At 40.0% G+C, this 18,931-nt stretch overlaps 1 protein-coding gene across 2 annotated transcripts in view; it reads left to right on the top strand.

The window, feature by feature from the left end:
• Window positions 1–4,053: 4,053 nt before the first annotated feature.
• fam135b (family with sequence similarity 135 member B) overlaps window positions 4,054–18,931 on the top strand; it is a 51,158-nt gene continuing 36,280 nt past the window's right edge. The window contains exons 1-3 of one of the 2 annotated variants that reach the window (XM_030412398.1): window positions 4,054–4,550; window positions 13,278–13,374; window positions 17,346–17,425. In XM_030412398.1, coding sequence (XP_030268258.1) covers window positions 13,298–13,374; window positions 17,346–17,425 — 157 coding nt within the window. In that variant the 5' untranslated portion in view covers window positions 4,054–4,550; window positions 13,278–13,297. The remainder of the gene's footprint in view (window positions 4,551–13,277; window positions 13,375–17,345; window positions 17,426–18,931) is intronic. The other variant, XM_030412396.1, reaches the window with a different exon arrangement.

Genomic DNA, 18,931 nt, shown 5'->3' with positions numbered 1-18,931 from the left:
ACCAAATCAAATTAAAAGCAAAATGCAGCTGATAAGAGTTAACCACAGCAACCACCGTCAGCTGCTGGGGTTCTCTTTTAGTCGACCAGAAAATCATCATTCTGATATTGAACCGCATAAAAAGAATAGGTGACCTTGCTGTGCGACCTCTCAAAAATTTTCGCCAGTTTTTTTTTTTTTTTTTTTCCCAGACGTAATCTGGCAACCATCTGAAAAATCAATAGTGTTCTCTCTTAATCAAGAGTGCTCGGAGCTTATGGCAGAAAGCCATGAGGGAAAAGCAGCAATTGACTTTGGGGTTTCTGACAGAGAAGGTGAAGCTGGGAACAGAGGAGGTAAACAGTCGTCCTGTTCGGGTTCAACTGGTGCATCAGAGACACAAAACAACCAATGGGGCCGATGGAGAAAAATTCATTTCCTATTGTTGACACACCAGCGCCAACAGCTTATGGGTCATGGACATTTTTATTCATTTGGTATTACATAATCCTCCCCTCCCCCTTATCTGACAAGAGATTAGTCTGTGAGGAGTTGTTTAACCAGGACAGATGGCATTTTAACTGCAGTACCTGACTGCCAGGAACAAATGAGAAAGTGCTGGTTAGTGGTTGTCGAGCTATTGTTACTTTGCAGATACATAGTTTCTCTATACAGGATCAAATCTACATTAGATATCTGATCATTTACACTTCTTACATCCTTGAAGTGGAGACGTGAAACACAAAACTGCAACCTTTGTTCTTTAGTTTTCAGCCTTCTTTTGTCAAGTACTGTTTTCATCAAGGTCCTGCCTGACACAATGTATGTGTAAGTGTGTCTAATGCTCTGTAATAGTCATCATCTCACCCTGTAATTTACTCATTCTAGCTCTTTCATGCACATTTACCTTTAAAGGTCTGTGGGAAAATCAATTTTTATCTTCATCCGTGATGACAGAAGAAAGAAATATTTACCACAGGCAGCATCTTACTTGATTTCCCCAATCTTTGTACTTGGACAGATTCATCTACCAGAGAAAAATGAGCTGTTAAAAATGAATGTGTACAATATTGTCTATGCTGGAAAACCACCTGGACCCACAGTGATGTCATTACACAAATTAATTTCGGATTATGTAATTTTAATTATGAATTGTAATTTCTAGATGTGGCTCTGGGGGTAAAGATGAGGTGGGATCAACGTTGAAAGATGCTTTTTATATTGATAATGGAAAGAAAATGTTGAAAGGTGTTGCTTGTGGTTACAAACCACCTGATATTTATTAATATGTTTATAAAATTACAGAAATTTGCCAAAATTATCAACAGAATGTGAAGAAATGACATTTTCTGCTTAAGTTAGCATGCTAACCAGCTAGCCCCAGGCTTGAAAACCATTTTCTCCCAGCTCTCCAAAGTTCTTGTGCTACTGGGGTATTCACCAACAGTCCCCAATTAGTCCGGCTAGCTGTATGGCTAACTGTGCAAACAAGCTAACAGTAGCTACATGGTTGTACAAACAGAATACAGTTAACAGCAGTTAGCAGTTACCCCTGGTCATATTCTGCCCCTATTTGTTGGGAGTATGAATTAAACAGTTTGTGAATTCTTATATATCGCTCCTTTAAAAAGCATTTTAGCATTTTTCAGTTGATTGTTTCAGTTTTACATTGCAGAGCTATACTTTTTTGGTTCAGCCTCACCTCTCTTATCAAACAGCAGGCAGCTGCTTTCAATGAAAAGGTTGAGATAAACTCACTGAACACAGCCAGCCAAGCACCAAAAAAACAAACAGCAACTGCCTGGTGAATATAGTTAGCACTTTAGCTGCTGAACAGCCATATATGAGTTGATGAAAACCAAATAAGAGCTAAAAAACATATCTGCCAACACTCCAGATACTGCGGGAGTCTACATATTTTTACCCCGCTATGCTTCTGATTGCTAATTTCTACCATTAATCTCCCGAAGTCTCGCTGTACTCGCTCAAGCCTTTGCTCAGTTTACCACTGAAAAGAAAAATAATATGCTTTCAAATTTCACTCGCCTTGGTGCAAGACCTTCCACTTTATCGACATTAGCGAGTGCGTGACTTGCTTATCCTCTCGCCTCCTCTCTGCAGACAGTGGTCCTGCATCATTTCATCCCTATTCTTTTTGAAGGTCGACCTGAAAATGAAAGCCTCTGACCACAGACTCTCTCTCTCAGTGCTTGCACCTGAAAATATCTTTTGTGATGTCAATTTTAGATGATGACTTCTGATCACTTTTTGTACTTTTTGTTTAATTTCCCTTCCACATCATTGTGTAGTCCCTGTGGTCTAGGGTTAAATGAAGAAGGGGGTGGTGACGGTAGGCTGGTATTCTAGAAAATCTCCCTTTTGTTCACAGCCTAATGTTGGCAGGTATAAAAGAGATAGAGAATGATAATTTGACAGCTGGTCCCAAACACGACTACAAATAAACGGTAATTTGAGTCCAAATAAACGGTAATTTGAGTTGCATTGTGTCTTCTGGATGTATGAATCCAAAAGGCTTGGTAACAACCTCTCCAAAATAGACGCTGTAATATCTGTTGTTTTAGCATTTCCACCCAAGTGGCCAAAACGTCCATATTTCTGTCAAGACGTCAAGTCAGTTTCCAGCCATGCCTGTGGCAACAAAACAGGATATTTTTGACCAGCCATTGCAACAATTTACAGCCCCAAAACAGGTATTTTTAACAAGACGTCAGAACACTTTCCAACCATAGATAAACAAAACCATGATCTTTTCCTAATCATTGTGGCTTCACCTAACCACACAAAGCATTATCATGAAATAAAATTAATAACTGAACTTAAAGAAATTGAAGAAGTGCAACATCAATAAAGGTTTAAACTTATTTCTGGTTTGCAGAAACCTACATTGCCAACATTAATTATGGCCCCACACGAGTCGGAGCTTTGCAGAAACCTACATTGCCAACATTTATTATGGCCCCACACGAGTCGGAGCTCTGGAGCACCAGGACAGTGCTGCTTTGCCAGGTGGGTAATCCAACCTCGACCTTGCATCATGGGACTTTAGGCCTAGTGGGTTTTTAGATACGCATAATGTTTAAAGCTCCTGTTTGTAAGATGGTAAAACTGACGCTTTGGGTTTCCCAACTCGTCAGATACTGACGCTTTCAGGTGGTGGCCGACCCACAATCCTAAAGCGTCAGTATCTGACGAGTTGGGAAACCCAAAGCGTCAGTTTTACCATCTTACAAACAGGAGCTTTAATGGGGGCTTTCCACTGAAAAATATAGTCACAATGTTGCCTTAACATATCTTTTTAAACTACAATTACAATTTGAGTTTTGAATGGAGAGAGATAAAAGATTTTTTCATACCGCTTGAATTGTGCCATGACCGACACTTGTGTTTTTCTAATTTAAAAAATGATTTTAATGTCAACGGTCGTCATAATGAGCGCAAAACATCTCGTTCCGTGTTAAACCGCTCAGTGAACGTCCCCCGACACAAACATGGCCGACAATGAAAATCACAATAAATCTTTATGTTAAGTTTTGTGGGCTGCTAATATACAGGAGCAGCTGTACAAGGTTTAGGTTAGGGGTTTTGGTGAGCGTTCAACGGGACAACGGCACTAATGCGACTGTTGGCTGTTTAGTCTTTATGATGACGTATTTTCACAGTCCGATATTTCATTAGTTTGATGACAAACTCTGACTTTATTGACCTGGAAAATTAACTTTCAAATCGACAAACATCAAGCGATTGTGATTCATGACACAATTCAAACAGGAATCGAAAAATGATTTGTGGTTCCCGTGCGGTTTGGCCCACCTGTCAACAAAAAAATAAATAAAAAAAGAGCTGTCAGCTGTTAATCAGTGGTTCATCAACTTCACTGAGTTCTACTCTTCACTGTGGTACCAGACTGCACTAAGATGGCACGGTCACGTTTTTTTTTCTTCCACCAATCATCTGTGGTCATCCTTGTCATGTGATACCCATTTTTTTTTTTTTTTTTTTTGCAACATCATTAACTCATCCTTTGTGTCTGATGTTCTGACGCCTCAGTTCACTTCAGCTTCTTTTTTTGGGGGGGGGGCTGTGACGCCAGCTCGGCCGCTGGACGGACGCACACGCTGTAGTGCAGCAGCAGCAGCGGGAGGACACACGCTGCCTGGGTGCTGCTGCCTGCTGGCTATTAATATTCCCCTTAGGAAGCTGCCCACAGCCCATACTGTATGTACTGTCTGCACATCGGGGGGAGGATAAACACAAAGCCAAATTCCGCGACAGACGCTGCCGCACTTTCCCAAATTGATTGAAATCCCCGTCAGGAGAGAGAGAGAGAGAGAGAGAGAGAGAGAGAGATGGAGGGAGGGAACTGAGAGGGAGAGAGAGAGAGGGAGAGAGAGGGAGAAAGGGGGGGACTGCAGAACATACAGGGTCTGGATGAATAACCATGGCAACAGCAGCAGCAGCAGGAGAAGCGCTGGTATAAACATTGCGATCCACTCCGCGAAGCTCCGGAACCGAAAGCCCCTCTGCGGATATCACTCTTCATCACTGCTAAGGTGAGGCTGTTTTATTCTGCATATGACCCGCTCTGGGATGGCTGTTGTCTCTGCATGTGTGTGGAGCACGAAGCCCGTTGTTGTACATCACAGCAGAGGAAGCTGCTGCTGCTGCTGTAGGCTGCAGGTTAGACAGAGCAGTGTCAGGCTGAGTGAGGGGGGGTATTAACAGGACACATAGAGCCTTATGATGAATTTAGCTCTATGTATACATCAGGTGTGCTGCTTCTATGTGGAGGATATAGGGTTTTTTTTTGTCTGACCTATTGTATGTGTGGTCATTTGCATGTGTCCTAGACTTAAGGGCACTCCACACTGATAAGTTAATGAGGCAAAGAAAAAAAAGGAGCATTTCACAGCATCACATTTCAAAATAAAGGCTTTCATGAAATACATCCAAACACTGTGATCATAAGTGTAGTCTAAATGAAACACAGTGTAATTAAACCCAGGCTGACTAACTAAGCTGTGCAGCTCTGTATCTTCATGGATGTTTGTCGAGGCTGCTCCACAGCACACTGCGTGCTGCTTACCATCAGCTTTCCGCGGCTGCTGCGGTCTGAAATAGTCCTGTCTGGAATGGACAGAGCAGAACTCCCACTTCGAAATGAAACAATGCAGAGTTGTCACAGCCGCGCCGCACGAAGATAAGGACAAGAAGTAAACAATGGCGCAAGGTTAAAACAGATTACAGTTAACAAGGCAGCTCCTACTGTACTGCACCACGAGCTCGGGCCCTCATGTGACCGATGTAAACACTTCACATTTGTGCAGAAAGCCACGAGACTGTTTCATTTCAAAGCAGTCAGTTTGTGCTTAAGCAATTCAATCTATTGTTCTATCTTCATACTTTTTAAGAGACATTTGTGTTTGGGGCTCAAACACACACACACACACACAGTGGTTGTCATTTAGAAAACAAATTAATCTGGAATCAGCGCTGCAAATACAAATCTAATCCATTTCTGATCTTGAGGGCAGATTCCATGCTTTCACAGCTCTCCAAACACTACAAAAGACTCCTGATGTGGTGAATAGGATTTTCCTGCTGATGAATGTAATGCCCCCCCCCCCTTTCCTTTTCCTTTTCCTTTTTTTTATGCAGAAATGCTCTTTGATCTTGAGAGAATCTCATTTGGAGATAGCAAAGATGCCGGTCACATCCTCTAAAAGTCGCACTCGGACTCATTTAACTCGATAACTCAGGCCGCTCGATCTCTCTTCTCCTTTTTTTCCCCTTTTTTTTTTCCTTTGCAGGGATTTGGCGTAGTAATTTTGACAACAAAGAGCCTAATAGAGCATGGTGGAAGGTTTTAGCAAATGCGGGAGATTAGGGCATCACATGACACCGGCTCAAAGGACACTCACATATTCAGTGTGCAGATTCCTTTTCCTTAAAATCAGGCATGGTGAAAAAGGAATGCTCTCGAAGTAACTTTGATTTAACACATCTTAAAATATCCTTAAAATACTTCAGTCATCCTTTAATATCCTTGCTTGAAGGATTTGCCATAATTCATAATTCATAGGTCCTTTGTAACAGATCGCTGTATTTGATGACAGTAATTTTCCTGTTATTGTGTTCTGCAGAGGGAGTTGGACGTTAATGAATGGAATAAAGCCCCAGATTAATTTCCGGCTCTTCGAGCTGTGCACACATACAGCAGCTCCCAGTCGTGGCACTCAACGACTCCGTGTGTCACAATGACACCTACGTAGCCTGCAAAATCAGCTCATCCCACATTCAGTCCCCGTGAACACGTCGCCCCCTTCATCCTTTACCCAAATTGTGATTCAACATGTCAGCCAGCATTCCCAGCTGAGCTGACACCAACAGGAGCAGCCGGAAGGGGAAGAGGGCCTGCTGAAAGGGCAGCCAGGAGTTTGAGATTTTTCCTTTAAAGTGGAGCTGCAAACTCTAGACCTCCAAGAAAGCCAGCGTGTGTGTGTGTGTGTGTGTGTGTGTGTGTGTGTGTGCGTGTGTGCGGCTTGCATTAAATAGTAATAAGACAGCAGATGGCTGTTTTGTACTGATTAGTGTTTAATGATTTGCAGCAAGTAGAAAATCAGGAAGAGATAGTTTGTAGAAGCAGCAAATTATGAGCATTAGCTTGTCCACAGGTTGCAGGACTGCATCTTTGTGCAGTAATCAGAGGATAGTGCGCATCGAACGGGGATTTGTAACAACAGAAAGGTGAATGGGGCTCAAGAGATCCCTGGTTACGTAAGCTAGTTGGTGCTATAGGAAAATGGGAAACGCGATTTTGGTTGAAACCTTCGACACTGAAAACGGTAACAACAGCCACAGGTTTGGTATGTTGTCTGACTTTATTTAAAGCTGCGATATGTAACAACAAAACAAAACTCAAAAATGAACTTGAATTATCAACAGTTTACATCGAGTCAAGACGTGCATGTATTGTGTTGCAGAGATAATTACCAAAGTTTGCATGCTTACCAGCTAACTGTCCTGTCTGGTAATAGTCCTCTGAGCCTCCAGTCCTGGCCACTAGCTGCATGACTTTGCTGACAAGCTAACAGCAACTACAGGAGGCAGCAGCTAGCAGTTACTCTGGTGAAATGTTGCCCCTTATTTGTACAAAAATATTACCATCACAACCAGACAAGGTTTTACCAAGATCAATAACATTAGCATGGATTAGCAATAGCGCCAATATTAGCAGCGATAGTGCTGGCTGCCTCTCAAAAGTAAGTTCTTTTTGTGTATCAGGGAGTTTATCCATAGGCACACTGTTACCTCTACTGTACATTTACCGCCGCTAGGCAACTTCTCAGCTAAACTTTCCGCTCTGCACCTAACAACAGTGTTCTATCTCTCCCTGTCTTGCTCGACCACTCACTATGACCCACTGTCCTGTTTCTTAAAGGAGCCACGCTGCTTTAATAACCCCTATCGGAGGATGGCGTATGACTCCCAGATTCTACCATAGCCATTATTCATTATTCCTCATTAGCAACGGTATAAATGTAGTGACTTTGAGCTCAAAATTAAGTTTTTTGTCAGAAAGTATTTGGCAAATAGTGTGGTTCATCAAGATTGCCAGGAAAGGACTCAAAACATTATGAAATAATTCTAAGTTCCAAAAATATCAAAGTATACTGGAGGGGAGCATTTAAATTGTAATCCTCAGTCCCAGTTGACTTGGTATCTTCTAATGCTGTTTAATACATATCTGTCCAGAGTGTAGCCAAACAAAGTTAAGTTGTAGGCAACCGTAGGGAGGTCATTTGAATCCAGGGCAGGAATGGCAGACCCTGCCACTAACAATGAAATCCACTATATAGAGATTAAAGATAATACATGTATTACAAAAAGTAAATACAGTGAACTGCTTTTGCTGAAAAATACATACCATAACCACCACAACCATAGATAATATAAGAAATGGGTTTTCATTTAAAGAAATTCTTAAAAATCGCAACTCTAAAAAGAAGAACATTTTCCAATAACTTTTTATTATTTGCAGTCTATTTCAGTTTTCTGCAAGATTTATTTAAACAGAGCAATGCAGAAGTCCTGTAAAAAATAACTAACTAACTCAGTGCTAACTCAGAGCTCTGCCTCTATCTTCCATTCTTTCCAGGACTGTCCTTATTTCCCAGCACGAAGGTCTGAATTCTGCTTCAAAGCCCTGTGAAATCCTGCTGGGGAAGTACTGGATCCTGGTTGAAAAAGTCTAATAATAGATCTGCTGGAATCGGTCTAAAAAAAAAAGGATCTGTGAGATGCTGGATGAGGATGAGCCTGCTAATATTCCTCATTTTTCTTTCTCTGTCAACAATTCTAATGAAAAGACCAAAACAAACATTGAATTTGTCTCTCTTAACAAGTATCGTCGGAGTAGCCTGAGGCTTTTTAGACAAGCCGAGACATTCGGGATTTGTTTTGAAAAATAAAAATATTAGGCTACTGTACATCTTCAGTAGACTTAGCCAGCGGCTAAATGCCACAGACGGGCCTTGGAAAGAAAATGCAGAGACAGTGTGCTGTTGGTTTGGTCGTTTCATGGGATTTGTTGACAATATAAGAACAATAGTAACCCCATGTTGCCCTTTGAAGGCATCATCTTATGCTGCAGTTGATGAGCTGTCTCATCATCATCATCATCATCATCATAGTTGTCGGTGTCATCAAAGGAGACACAGTGTATCTTACTTAGATAAATGACAGCTGTACGACTTTGAAGCTGTGGGTGTGGGTGTTTTGGTCGTTGCGTCGCAGATTTGATTAACTTATTGATGAATTATCAGCAGCCGCTGAGCGTCAGTGTGTGCGGCGTCTGCGTGCACTTGCCATGTACCAATTGTTTTGGTGCAAAAGAAAAAGCATATTAAGCCCCAAGTCCCTGGACTGTTAGGATCCATTTAATCAGGTACACAGGTACACATTCTCCTCCTGACTGCCTACCTGGCACATTGCTGGAGAAGCAGGCAGCTCCGTGTTTGATTCTCTGAGACGGCAGATGACAGATAACCAGGACGGAGGCTTGAATTAGGGAGGCAATGAAGCAGACTCAGCCGGCTTCATCAATGCTGAAGAAATCACAAACTGCACATGCTTCAGCGTCTCACAGTCACATCAAGCGACCTATATTTGGCTCATGACATCGTCTGTGGTCGTTCTGACACACACAGGGCCTCACTCTCATGTGGCGAGTGTGACAATGTGACATGACATGCAGAGTCAGCATGTATTTCTATGGGCTATTTGCAGCAGTAGGCTGATGTTCAACATTAGAGAAGGTTCCTCAGGATTGTTTGCTGCACTGACTGCCTTTGTGTTTGTATGCTGTAACATGGACACAGTCACCTTTTTATTCACTTCTAGAGGTTGGCGCTGTATCGAAGATTTACTGGCCCTTTCATTCTTTACACTTGGCAAGATTCTTATGATACATTGTATCAGCATAAGTGAGGTGGAGGAGAGTTTCTCTGCCAACTTGAAAGACACATTAGACTCACTGTGTTTGCACTAATGAAATTTCCCGTGTTGGGAAAGGACACTGGAATACATTTTGCCACTGACAGGAAGTGCCAAATAAAAACTCTTGGCATAATCAGGGAAACTTTTACAGGCAAGGAAGCAAATTCTGAAAGTTATGAAATTCAGCATTTTAGACATAGACAACTGATCTTCCTATGAATAGTAGTACAAATATTTATCATTTTAAGAGTTTGGAGGGTGGTGTTCTTAGCTTTTCCAAAAACAAAAACCCAGTTCTAACATAGGCTATGTCGGGAAATTAGCTTACAACTTACAAGAGATGCTAAACATTTCTTCCATGTCATGGGGCTCAGTCATTAACTCCTCTAGTTTGTAAGATTACAGGTTATTTCCATTTCAATTTTCTCCCTCTCTAGCACTTACCTGTAGAAATTCTGTTGGTGCTGTGTCACAAACACAGCGTTGAGCAACATGGCTAGCAGTCCAGCTACTGTGCAAAGCAAAAAAACACTCAGTTTGACCTACTGTCTCAGCGTTATGAAAAGGCAGGGTAGAACACCTGATTGTATGAACAAGTACAAAGGTTTTGTAGAGAGAATGCCTATTTTTAACATCTTCAGTCCCAGTGGTCAGGGGAAACACACATGAAGAGGGGAAAAGTCTTTGACGCAACACAGTTGTGTAAAAGCCCGTCCATTCACTGTTGTTTGGTTAGTTTCGATTGCTCTCCCTCTTCACCTTCTTCTTTTCCACCCACTGTTTACTATTTCCTTGGAGGCCATTTCTGGATCTTTTCTGGAGCGTCCCTCTCACGTTCTTCATTTTGAGGATACATACAGCAATTTCAGCAACATTTTCAAGATAGCTATTAGAAAACATTTATATATACATATAGCAATTAGTCAGCCTGCTTAGCAGTTATGTGAACACTGCACGTGTTCAGTTCACCTCAATTAAGTGTTATGGTTTGCTTTGCCGATGTATTTTAGGACTTTAGGACTACATAGTAACATGGCTGCTAATGCTAGCAAAGCTGATGGACGAAGATGAAACTACTGCACTTATCCAGATGTGGGGCAAGGAACACATGAAACTCTATGCCAAACAAGAAAGACTAAGGGTTACCTCCAATTTTTCTGTAGTTTCACATCAAGGAAAAATATTAAATAAAATGAGAAACAGTGAACAATTCTCAGTCATCTTGTTCCACTTGAAAGCTAGAGTCCTCTTTCAGTACTTTTGCTGTTTGGTCCACTTTATTATCCACTGAAAGTGGGCTGAGTTTGGTTCATTTTAATAACAAAATGCACTAGATATATAGTCTCATCAAGACATTTGTCTTTTAAAGTTAAAGAAATGTAAAGCCAAGCAGTTATAATAGAAGAAAATATATTTGTTTTCTCATAACTACAGTAGCTAAAAATTGCAATTCAAGGAAAATGCTGTTTCCACTTCTGCGAGTGGAAGCAGAGCTGGGGAGGATGCTAATGTGTGCAGAGAACATGTAGCTTTAGTCTCAGTTATTTTGAGTATATGCAGGCAAAAAACACAGGATTCTCCTTTTAAATTAAGTCAGCTGAAAACATTAACTGACAAACATGACTGAAACTATCAACATAATGTGAGGAAATAACAGTTTTGACATCATGAAGTGACGTAAATCTGAAGGTAACAATGCTAACCAGCTAGCCACGGCCCTCGGTCCAAACCTCCTAGCAAAGGAGTCTTTGAGCTTTCAGTCCAGATAACTCGTGTCAAAGCTAACAGAGCTTACCAGCTAACAGCAGTAAGCAGCTGTTCTGTTGATATGCTGCCGCCTATTTGGTATGAGTATACATTTCACAAGATGCCAGTTCTTACATACTTAAAACTTTAAATGATAATTCTGAAATCTTTCTAGTGCCGTGCTAAAACAAATAGCTTGACAGGCATGGCAAAAGTAACAAATAGTGCCGGGCTAAGCAAACAGTCAATACATTTACTAAAAGCTGAAGGCTGTCAGTTTTTGTAGGCCACGATGGGAAAACTGAAGAATTCACAGTTTATCTGCAATCTGGTGTTAGCTGTAATTAGCAGGAACTTTTGCATTTTAGTAGCAGCGAATTCACTTCTCACAGTGCCCCAGGGTCTAAAATCTGGTGTAATAAAACCAGTCTGTCTAGATAAATCTTCGCTGTTTAAAGAAAACAGATGAAACAGTGTTATGCTTTAAGTCAACTAAGCTGCTGACTAGTCGTAATGCACATAAGTGAAGTTGCACTTCTGAAGGTGTCTCACAGCGCTGACAATGAATGCATCTCTTAGTGGTGGCAGACTTTACGTCATTAAATTAGACACGATTGAGGCACATCTGCAAGGTTTATATTTCAAAGCGTTCAGTGAGAGTTTATTTGATACACTTCAGCGTAAACTCTGTCAGTGTTTCATCTCCTTTTGCGTTTCAGCTTCCACAGCACTCTCTCTGAACCCTGCACAGTATTAAGTCCATGTTAATGTTTTTGCCCCTAATGGCTTCAGGCATTGTAGAGTAAAATTAGATGGTTCATGTTTGGAACTACGGAAACACTGAGCTTTAATTGCTTTTTTGCTGATGGAAAACACTCCTCATACGGGTGTGAATTGAGCTTGAGCGAGCCTGGGACATGCTGATCACAGGTTCATTTAGTGGCCTCCGTTTTCCATGGTCTGATGGATTTAGGCTTGATGGTGGATTCGCTTGCATTCATCTCAATGAGCTGAATGATCTGTATTCCGAACTCTTAGGTCCTTAAAGGGGCATTATGTAGTTTTGGAGGATATTTACAATTTAATGTCATGCCATAACTGAAAAAACAAGCTGTTCTCAGAGGAAAATAAGGTCCCCAGAACACTGTTTGAAGCTAGAGGGTTGGCAGGGCCCGCCACTTATAAACAAAGTAAAACAGTATTAAATTGTGTTTATTCCGTCATGAAAATTAAGAGAGTTTGTTTGTTTAGTTTGTTTCGGCATTAAAAAGCGAACTACGGAAAAATCTGTAAGTGAAAATCTTTTCTCTTCTGATTATAATGTCGTCACCAAAACTGAATAGTGCACCTTTAAGATTATAGTAATTTTAGTCATTGATAAATACAGGTAAATTTGTCATATGTTAAGTATGTCTGTGAAACAGGCCTGAGAAAGCACAGGGATACATTCATCCGTTACATAAAACATCAAAAACATAATTAATAATATAATTATACTTTGAATGGGCAAAGAAGGGAACATGTATTGTAACCACCAGTTTGGCAGGTATTCAATTTTTAATTAAAGGACAATATATTAAATTAGCAGTACCGTGCAGTAGATAGTAAATCTAATTCTAGTGAATATATAGGGATAATAACAATGCACCACAAGGCTGACATTTACAGTACCAGGAGCTGAACACAAATCAGCCGCAGTATCCTCTACTAAGATGAATATTACAAAGACAGCAGTTTCCAGCCGCACACATCAGTTTCTGTACAATTATGTCAAATGGTGTCGTTCAGTTTTCCAACATTTCCCTCAACACTGATGGTGAAAACTATTTTCAGACCATCATGTCGGTCTTGGTCTTCAGTCAAGTCCGTTGTCCACACTGGACTGTATGAGTCATATCACCTCAGAAAACACAAGGCGCAAACATGTGAGCTGTTTTTTGAAATGTCATTATTGTCTCATCCAGCACTCTGGATTCTGGCTTATTTTTCCCATTATCTGATATGTCGTATTTACTCTGTGTCTTCTCTGTTGGCAGGTGATGAGTGGGATTATATCATGTCTGAAGTACAGGGATCACTGGAGTTTTCTGTAGAGCTGCACAAGTTTCACAATGTGGATCTCTTTCAAAGGGGGTAAGCAATATTTCTCTGTGGAAATCCAATCTCCCGGAGTCATGATGCCTGTTTCTGTTAATTTGCTTCACAACTGGCAATTCAACAAACCCACAGATCATATTGACAATGATTGCTGAGAAAGAATCCTCACTGTTTTCCCCTTGTCAAAAAGGTACCTTAAAGTTGTAAGAATTGGACACCTCTTGAATTCATTCTCCAAGCAGAATATCACCGGAGTAACTGCTAACTGTTGCTGAATATTGCTGCTGTGAGCTTATTAGCTCAGTTAGCCATGCAGCTATTGGTTAAACTGGGAGTTCGGAGTGGTAGTTTGAAAAAGATATATTTAATGTATTGTTAAAACGGTTATTTCGCTACAGTCTGTTGGGAATTTTTTATTTGTTTGTATGGAATATATGTATATATTTTAATCTGACATACTTGCACCTTTAATTCAAAACTGAAATCTGTAAAACAACAAAGTAGCTCAGTTAAATGGATTAAAACTTAAAATGAGTACTCACATTTATGAGAACTCACAGTGACTTTTGTTCCTCAGCTACAGTATGACTAAATGCCTTTCCTGTATTCAGCAGTTCAATATGAGCATAGCAGTAGAATATCCCAGAACTTCAAATAACGTTCGCCAGCCATTGCAATGCTAGTCAAAGACAAATGTGTTCATCCCCCCAACTAATTAAAAAAGTGTTAACATGGTACCTGAATGTGCACTGCGATATCAAAATCTAGAAAAAGGTGTGTGAATACTAATGAAGATATGACTCATCCTGGAATTCCGAAGGTGCAATTACATTTTATCGGCTAAATTAAAGTGATATAGCCTCCATCTCTTTCCCATCTGCTGGATAAAGATAAAGCAGTGAAACTGACACACTCCATCCCAAAATGGAAAAAAAACATGATAAAAAATGTGTTGAACAAGTTTAATCCGAGCTGGATGTTGTCAAGCATGTTCGAGCAAGTTCCCATAATCCCCCTGAATATGTATGTCAGGACATCATGTGGTCCAATGAAATGGTAGTTTACAGTTCAGCATGGGGTAAAAAGCGCCTGTCATCAGATCAACAGATTACCCTGCCCTAAAAGGCAAAACATAGTTGATACATGATCAGTCAAAATTCAGTTGAGAGTAGAATAAGAAGTTTTGACATCACAGTGTTGGCTACAACACTAGTAACAAAAGCCAGAGAGCTTCTTCAAGCTAAAGCTAGCTGTGAGATTTAAGGTAGACATGGCTAGCATGAGCTAAAGCTAAATCTTCTTACTATCTATGTGAATATTTGTATAAACAGATTTTGGTAAATCAGTTTGGTCTTCAGCTAAAGTAAATGTAAAAACTGCAGCTAAAATAACCAAGCAAGCAGATTTAAGTAGCTGCTACTCTAGTGGAATCTGCTTTTTTGGCTAACTAACACCACATGTATCACCCATTACTATTCCCCCAATCTTGCCAGTGACATCCCGAGGAAACTCTTGGATAGATAATTAGAATAGATGTTTTTTGTTAGTTAAAGGAGCACATTTTGTCATTGTTTTTTTTTTTTGATAAAGTGTTACCTGAAAAGAAAAGACTGAATCTATGACAACTATTTTTTTGGTAAACAATCCAAAATCCCTCCAAAATAGGGCCATTAGAACCTTTAATTCTGCTGAACTGACCTGAGGAGGGTAACTATATACACAAACCTATACATTACACTAGAACACATAAACAAGACATTTAAATGTAATGGCCTTTACCAACGAAGAATTAGAAGAAGAAGAAGAAGAAGAAGAAGAAGAAGAAGAAGAAGAAGGAGTGTAACAACAAGGACTATATATAGAAGCAAACATTAAAATCTCGACGCTGAAAGACGAAACATGAAAAAGGGCCGTGTTTATCCAGTGATGCTTCTGCAGGAAGATTAAACTCCTTCATCTGGTCGGCCACCGGCTCTCTCAAACACCAGCTTTATCAGAATGATTTCCCTCTCTAAACAGGCCAGGCTAAAGCTTTATCATGGTAATCCCTCAGCTGAGTGCACTAATATGTTTGTTTTTACCGGTTGCCACGTTGCAGAGAGCAACAGACATCTTACGTGAAAATGAAAGAAAATCTGGTCCCAATAAATACACAGTAAAGATGAAGCATTTTTGAACAGGACGAGTTAAGTCACCGGGACCTCTGTGTCTCACATGCCATGTTATTGCTGGAATCAATACAGTTACCAGACTGAGGGACCACACAGCTGCACTCTTCAACGGGCCCAGTTGTATAACGATTGCATTAAAAATGCTGATTAAATCTACGTTTCATCTGTACAGACGCCGATAAGCATATCACTTTGAGTTTACACTGATAGAGGCCAAGTTACAGTCTTAAATTGCCACAATTTAGGACCCAGCTGCTTTTTCTTAATGTCGTTTATTGTAGTTTAATTGTGCAAATAAAATACTGTATAAACTACTCAATAGTTCCACTATCCTCCAGCAAACTACTGTATCATTTCAGTAGTTTCTTTACTAGAATAAATAGTTTAAATGTGTGTTTTCTAGCTCATTACAACTTAGAGTTACAGTGCATCATAATGTACTATATTGGAAATTAAACATTGAGTACTCAAGTCTATAAACCATAAAATATCTGCTGCCGAAAGAGCTATTACATTGGTTTTCTGACAGGTAACTGAGTTTTACTGAGTTTACCTTTTTCATCCATAAACATCCCCTTATTTATTTATTGACCTTCAAAATCTTTTCTGGCTCTTCTCTATCAAGCCTCCATCTTTTCGCAGCGCTGCTGCTAACACACTGATGTGATGACAGTGTTCACAGCCGTGCTTGGATCTCTCAGATTGCCAATGTGTCCCCCGAGAGCTGAGATGTGCCTTTACACAAAGCTGCGTTGACTTGAACTGCCAAAGTGACCTTTTTCAAAGACTTGTTCTCCATCGCTGCCTGTAGTCTGGAATGTCATGTGATTAATCCATCTTTAAGTCGGGAGAACTAATCTATTATGTTGTCCAGTTTTTACAGCTGTGCTGATATTCTGATTTCTTTCTTTTAAATCCAAATCATCAAGCTATAATAATCTAATTTTCCAACTTCCGATCCATCAATACATTCTCTTCTTAGCTTAAATGTTTGAAAGTACTGTAGAATCCAGCACCAGCGCTCATCTGATACCATGCGGAGTATACTTTACAGCCCCTGAATAGAGGTGCATGTCCTCTTCATTATTAATAACCATTTGCCCATTATCCTTTAATAATTTAGCTACGTTTGTACAATTCATGACTGATTATGTTTAACATGAAGTTGTTAACTTCTCAACCATGTCATGAAGAGCATCTGAAACTTGAAAGCCGCACATGTCAAGATTTTTCCACAAAACCTGTCTTGTCAGTGCTTACACAGAGTGTTGTGTGTTCCATCTGGTCATATTGGCACAGTGGTCATAGGTTTGTGAAACAAAGGAATCACTCCAGGCACAAATGTGATCTAGGACATGTCAACAATGCACCCAAAGTACTCCAAATGCCTTGTATTAGACTTAAACTCACCTCATGTCATTTAGGCATGAAGGTATCTCAATGTTATTTTCGCTTAAGCAGCGATAACATAATGGTTACATGAGATCTTTTTTGTTATAGTTTTATTTTATAATGGTTAACAGGCCAACAGCTGCCACAGAAATGTCAGTTTTCTTTCTCAGTCCAGGAATGTGGAATACATTTGTGTTAATTTCTCCCCAGTCAGCAGATTTTAGCTGTCTTGAAACAGGATGCACCACTTTAACTGTTTTAAAGGGAAAAAGCATATCTTTAACAAGTGAATCCACTAGGATATAGATTTACATTATACAAGTTTACATTTGTTAACAAAACAGAATGGACAGTAGCGTTTCTGATTTCTGATACAACAGTCTAACAGATATAACATGTCCATTTATGTAGTGACTCACAGCATGTTTGTATCCTGTCCCTCAGGTTCTACCAGGTACGAGCAGGATTGAAGGTCTCACCTCGAGTGCCCCACAGGTTGATAGTGACAACACAGGACAATACAGGTAAGGAGAAGTGATGTTTACATCCTCGCACACTTTATATACATCACACAGACACCGTCTCACAACACTGTCCTCATCCTCGTCGGCAGATAAGCTTAAAATCTTTATATTGGCTCTCAGTAGGTTTGATCCATTTCTGCACTTTTGTTGAATAAAAACCAGCATGTGTGAAGATTGAGGATTTTAGGTCTCACTGGCAAGAACTTCAGTTCTGTCATGGATGGATTATGATGCACTGGAGCCCTAGGCCCTCCATCCCACCAACAAGAGCAAGACACCCAGACTAAACCCGTTTTTGTAGTCATTTCATGTCGCTATCCTTCATTTTGCGACATTTTGTTGACATTTTGCAACACTTCGTTGTCAATTTGCGACTAGCTGTTTTTTTGTGACTATTTGTGGTCATTCCTGTCTCCTTGTAGTTGTTTTGCGTTTCCTTGCAGTCTTTCTGCATTGCTTTGTAGTTGCTTGATTGACTTTCAGGAAATAAATGTTAACAGTCACTTCAAACTCTGCCCCAGGTACCCCCTGACCACTTTGGTCCCTGGGCTTGGGCTTGGTAGGCCTGTTCAGTCATCTATCCATGTATTCAGTCATGTATATGTAAAAAAGATAAATTGCCTTTTGGACCAAAACAATAAGACAAATATGTCAGAGATTATATACTATAGGGTACATGAACTGCAGCAGTTTAACTAAATATTGAGCAGATAAAAACAAAACAAAACATGAGCTAGTGTCTTTGCCAAATGTTGAAATATTAAATGAAACCAAACTTTCTCATTGGTGTGTATAAAGAGCGTGTAAGACATCACTTCAGGTTAAAGTCACCCTCAATTATAGAAAACAAATAAATGCTTTCTATAATGCAGTATATGTAGTGTTAATATGTACTGAAGTGTCATAATCAGTGACCTAAATAAATTATAAATTATGTTATAAGGCTGATTCTCATCATTTTTGAACTGATTACATTTCACCCACAGTGGTCCACACCCGAAGGGGAATGAGTGTGGGAAATTCTCACTTGACACAAGAGGCTGAATTACACACATTTTGTTGATCGTACTTGTCTTTGAATTCTGTGTGAAAACAGTAATTTTTCAGTGTTTTGTGTTTTGTGAGTACATGGTAGTGCAGGGGACGGCTCTTTTTCTGAGCCTTTGCGGGAACTTGTGAGCATAATTTAACACTATCATGTGATGATCATTCTCTACAGCCTTCTCTGGATAGTAGTCGTCTCACAGAGTAATTCCTTCATGTCTTGGCTGTATTTCTGACATCTGTGATTTCAAAAGAGCTTCAATCAGAGACATGACTAAGGCTTTTCTTAAAATAAAGCAATCTGCAGATGCCAGGAAAACAACCATGTATTTCGGCAATTGCTTATTGAAGTGTAGTGGATGTACTGCAGACTGCACCCGAATCTGTTATTTTAATTAATGATAGACAGAGAATAAAAATAACCATATGGATTTTTTTTAAGCAAGTAACTGCACTCTAAGT

This window comes from Sparus aurata, chromosome 3, assembly GCF_900880675.1.
Source record: "Sparus aurata chromosome 3, fSpaAur1.1, whole genome shotgun sequence".
In the NCBI taxonomy this organism is placed as follows: domain Eukaryota; kingdom Metazoa; phylum Chordata; class Actinopteri; order Spariformes; family Sparidae; genus Sparus; species Sparus aurata.
This window is presented reverse-complemented; position numbering and strand designations above follow the sequence as displayed.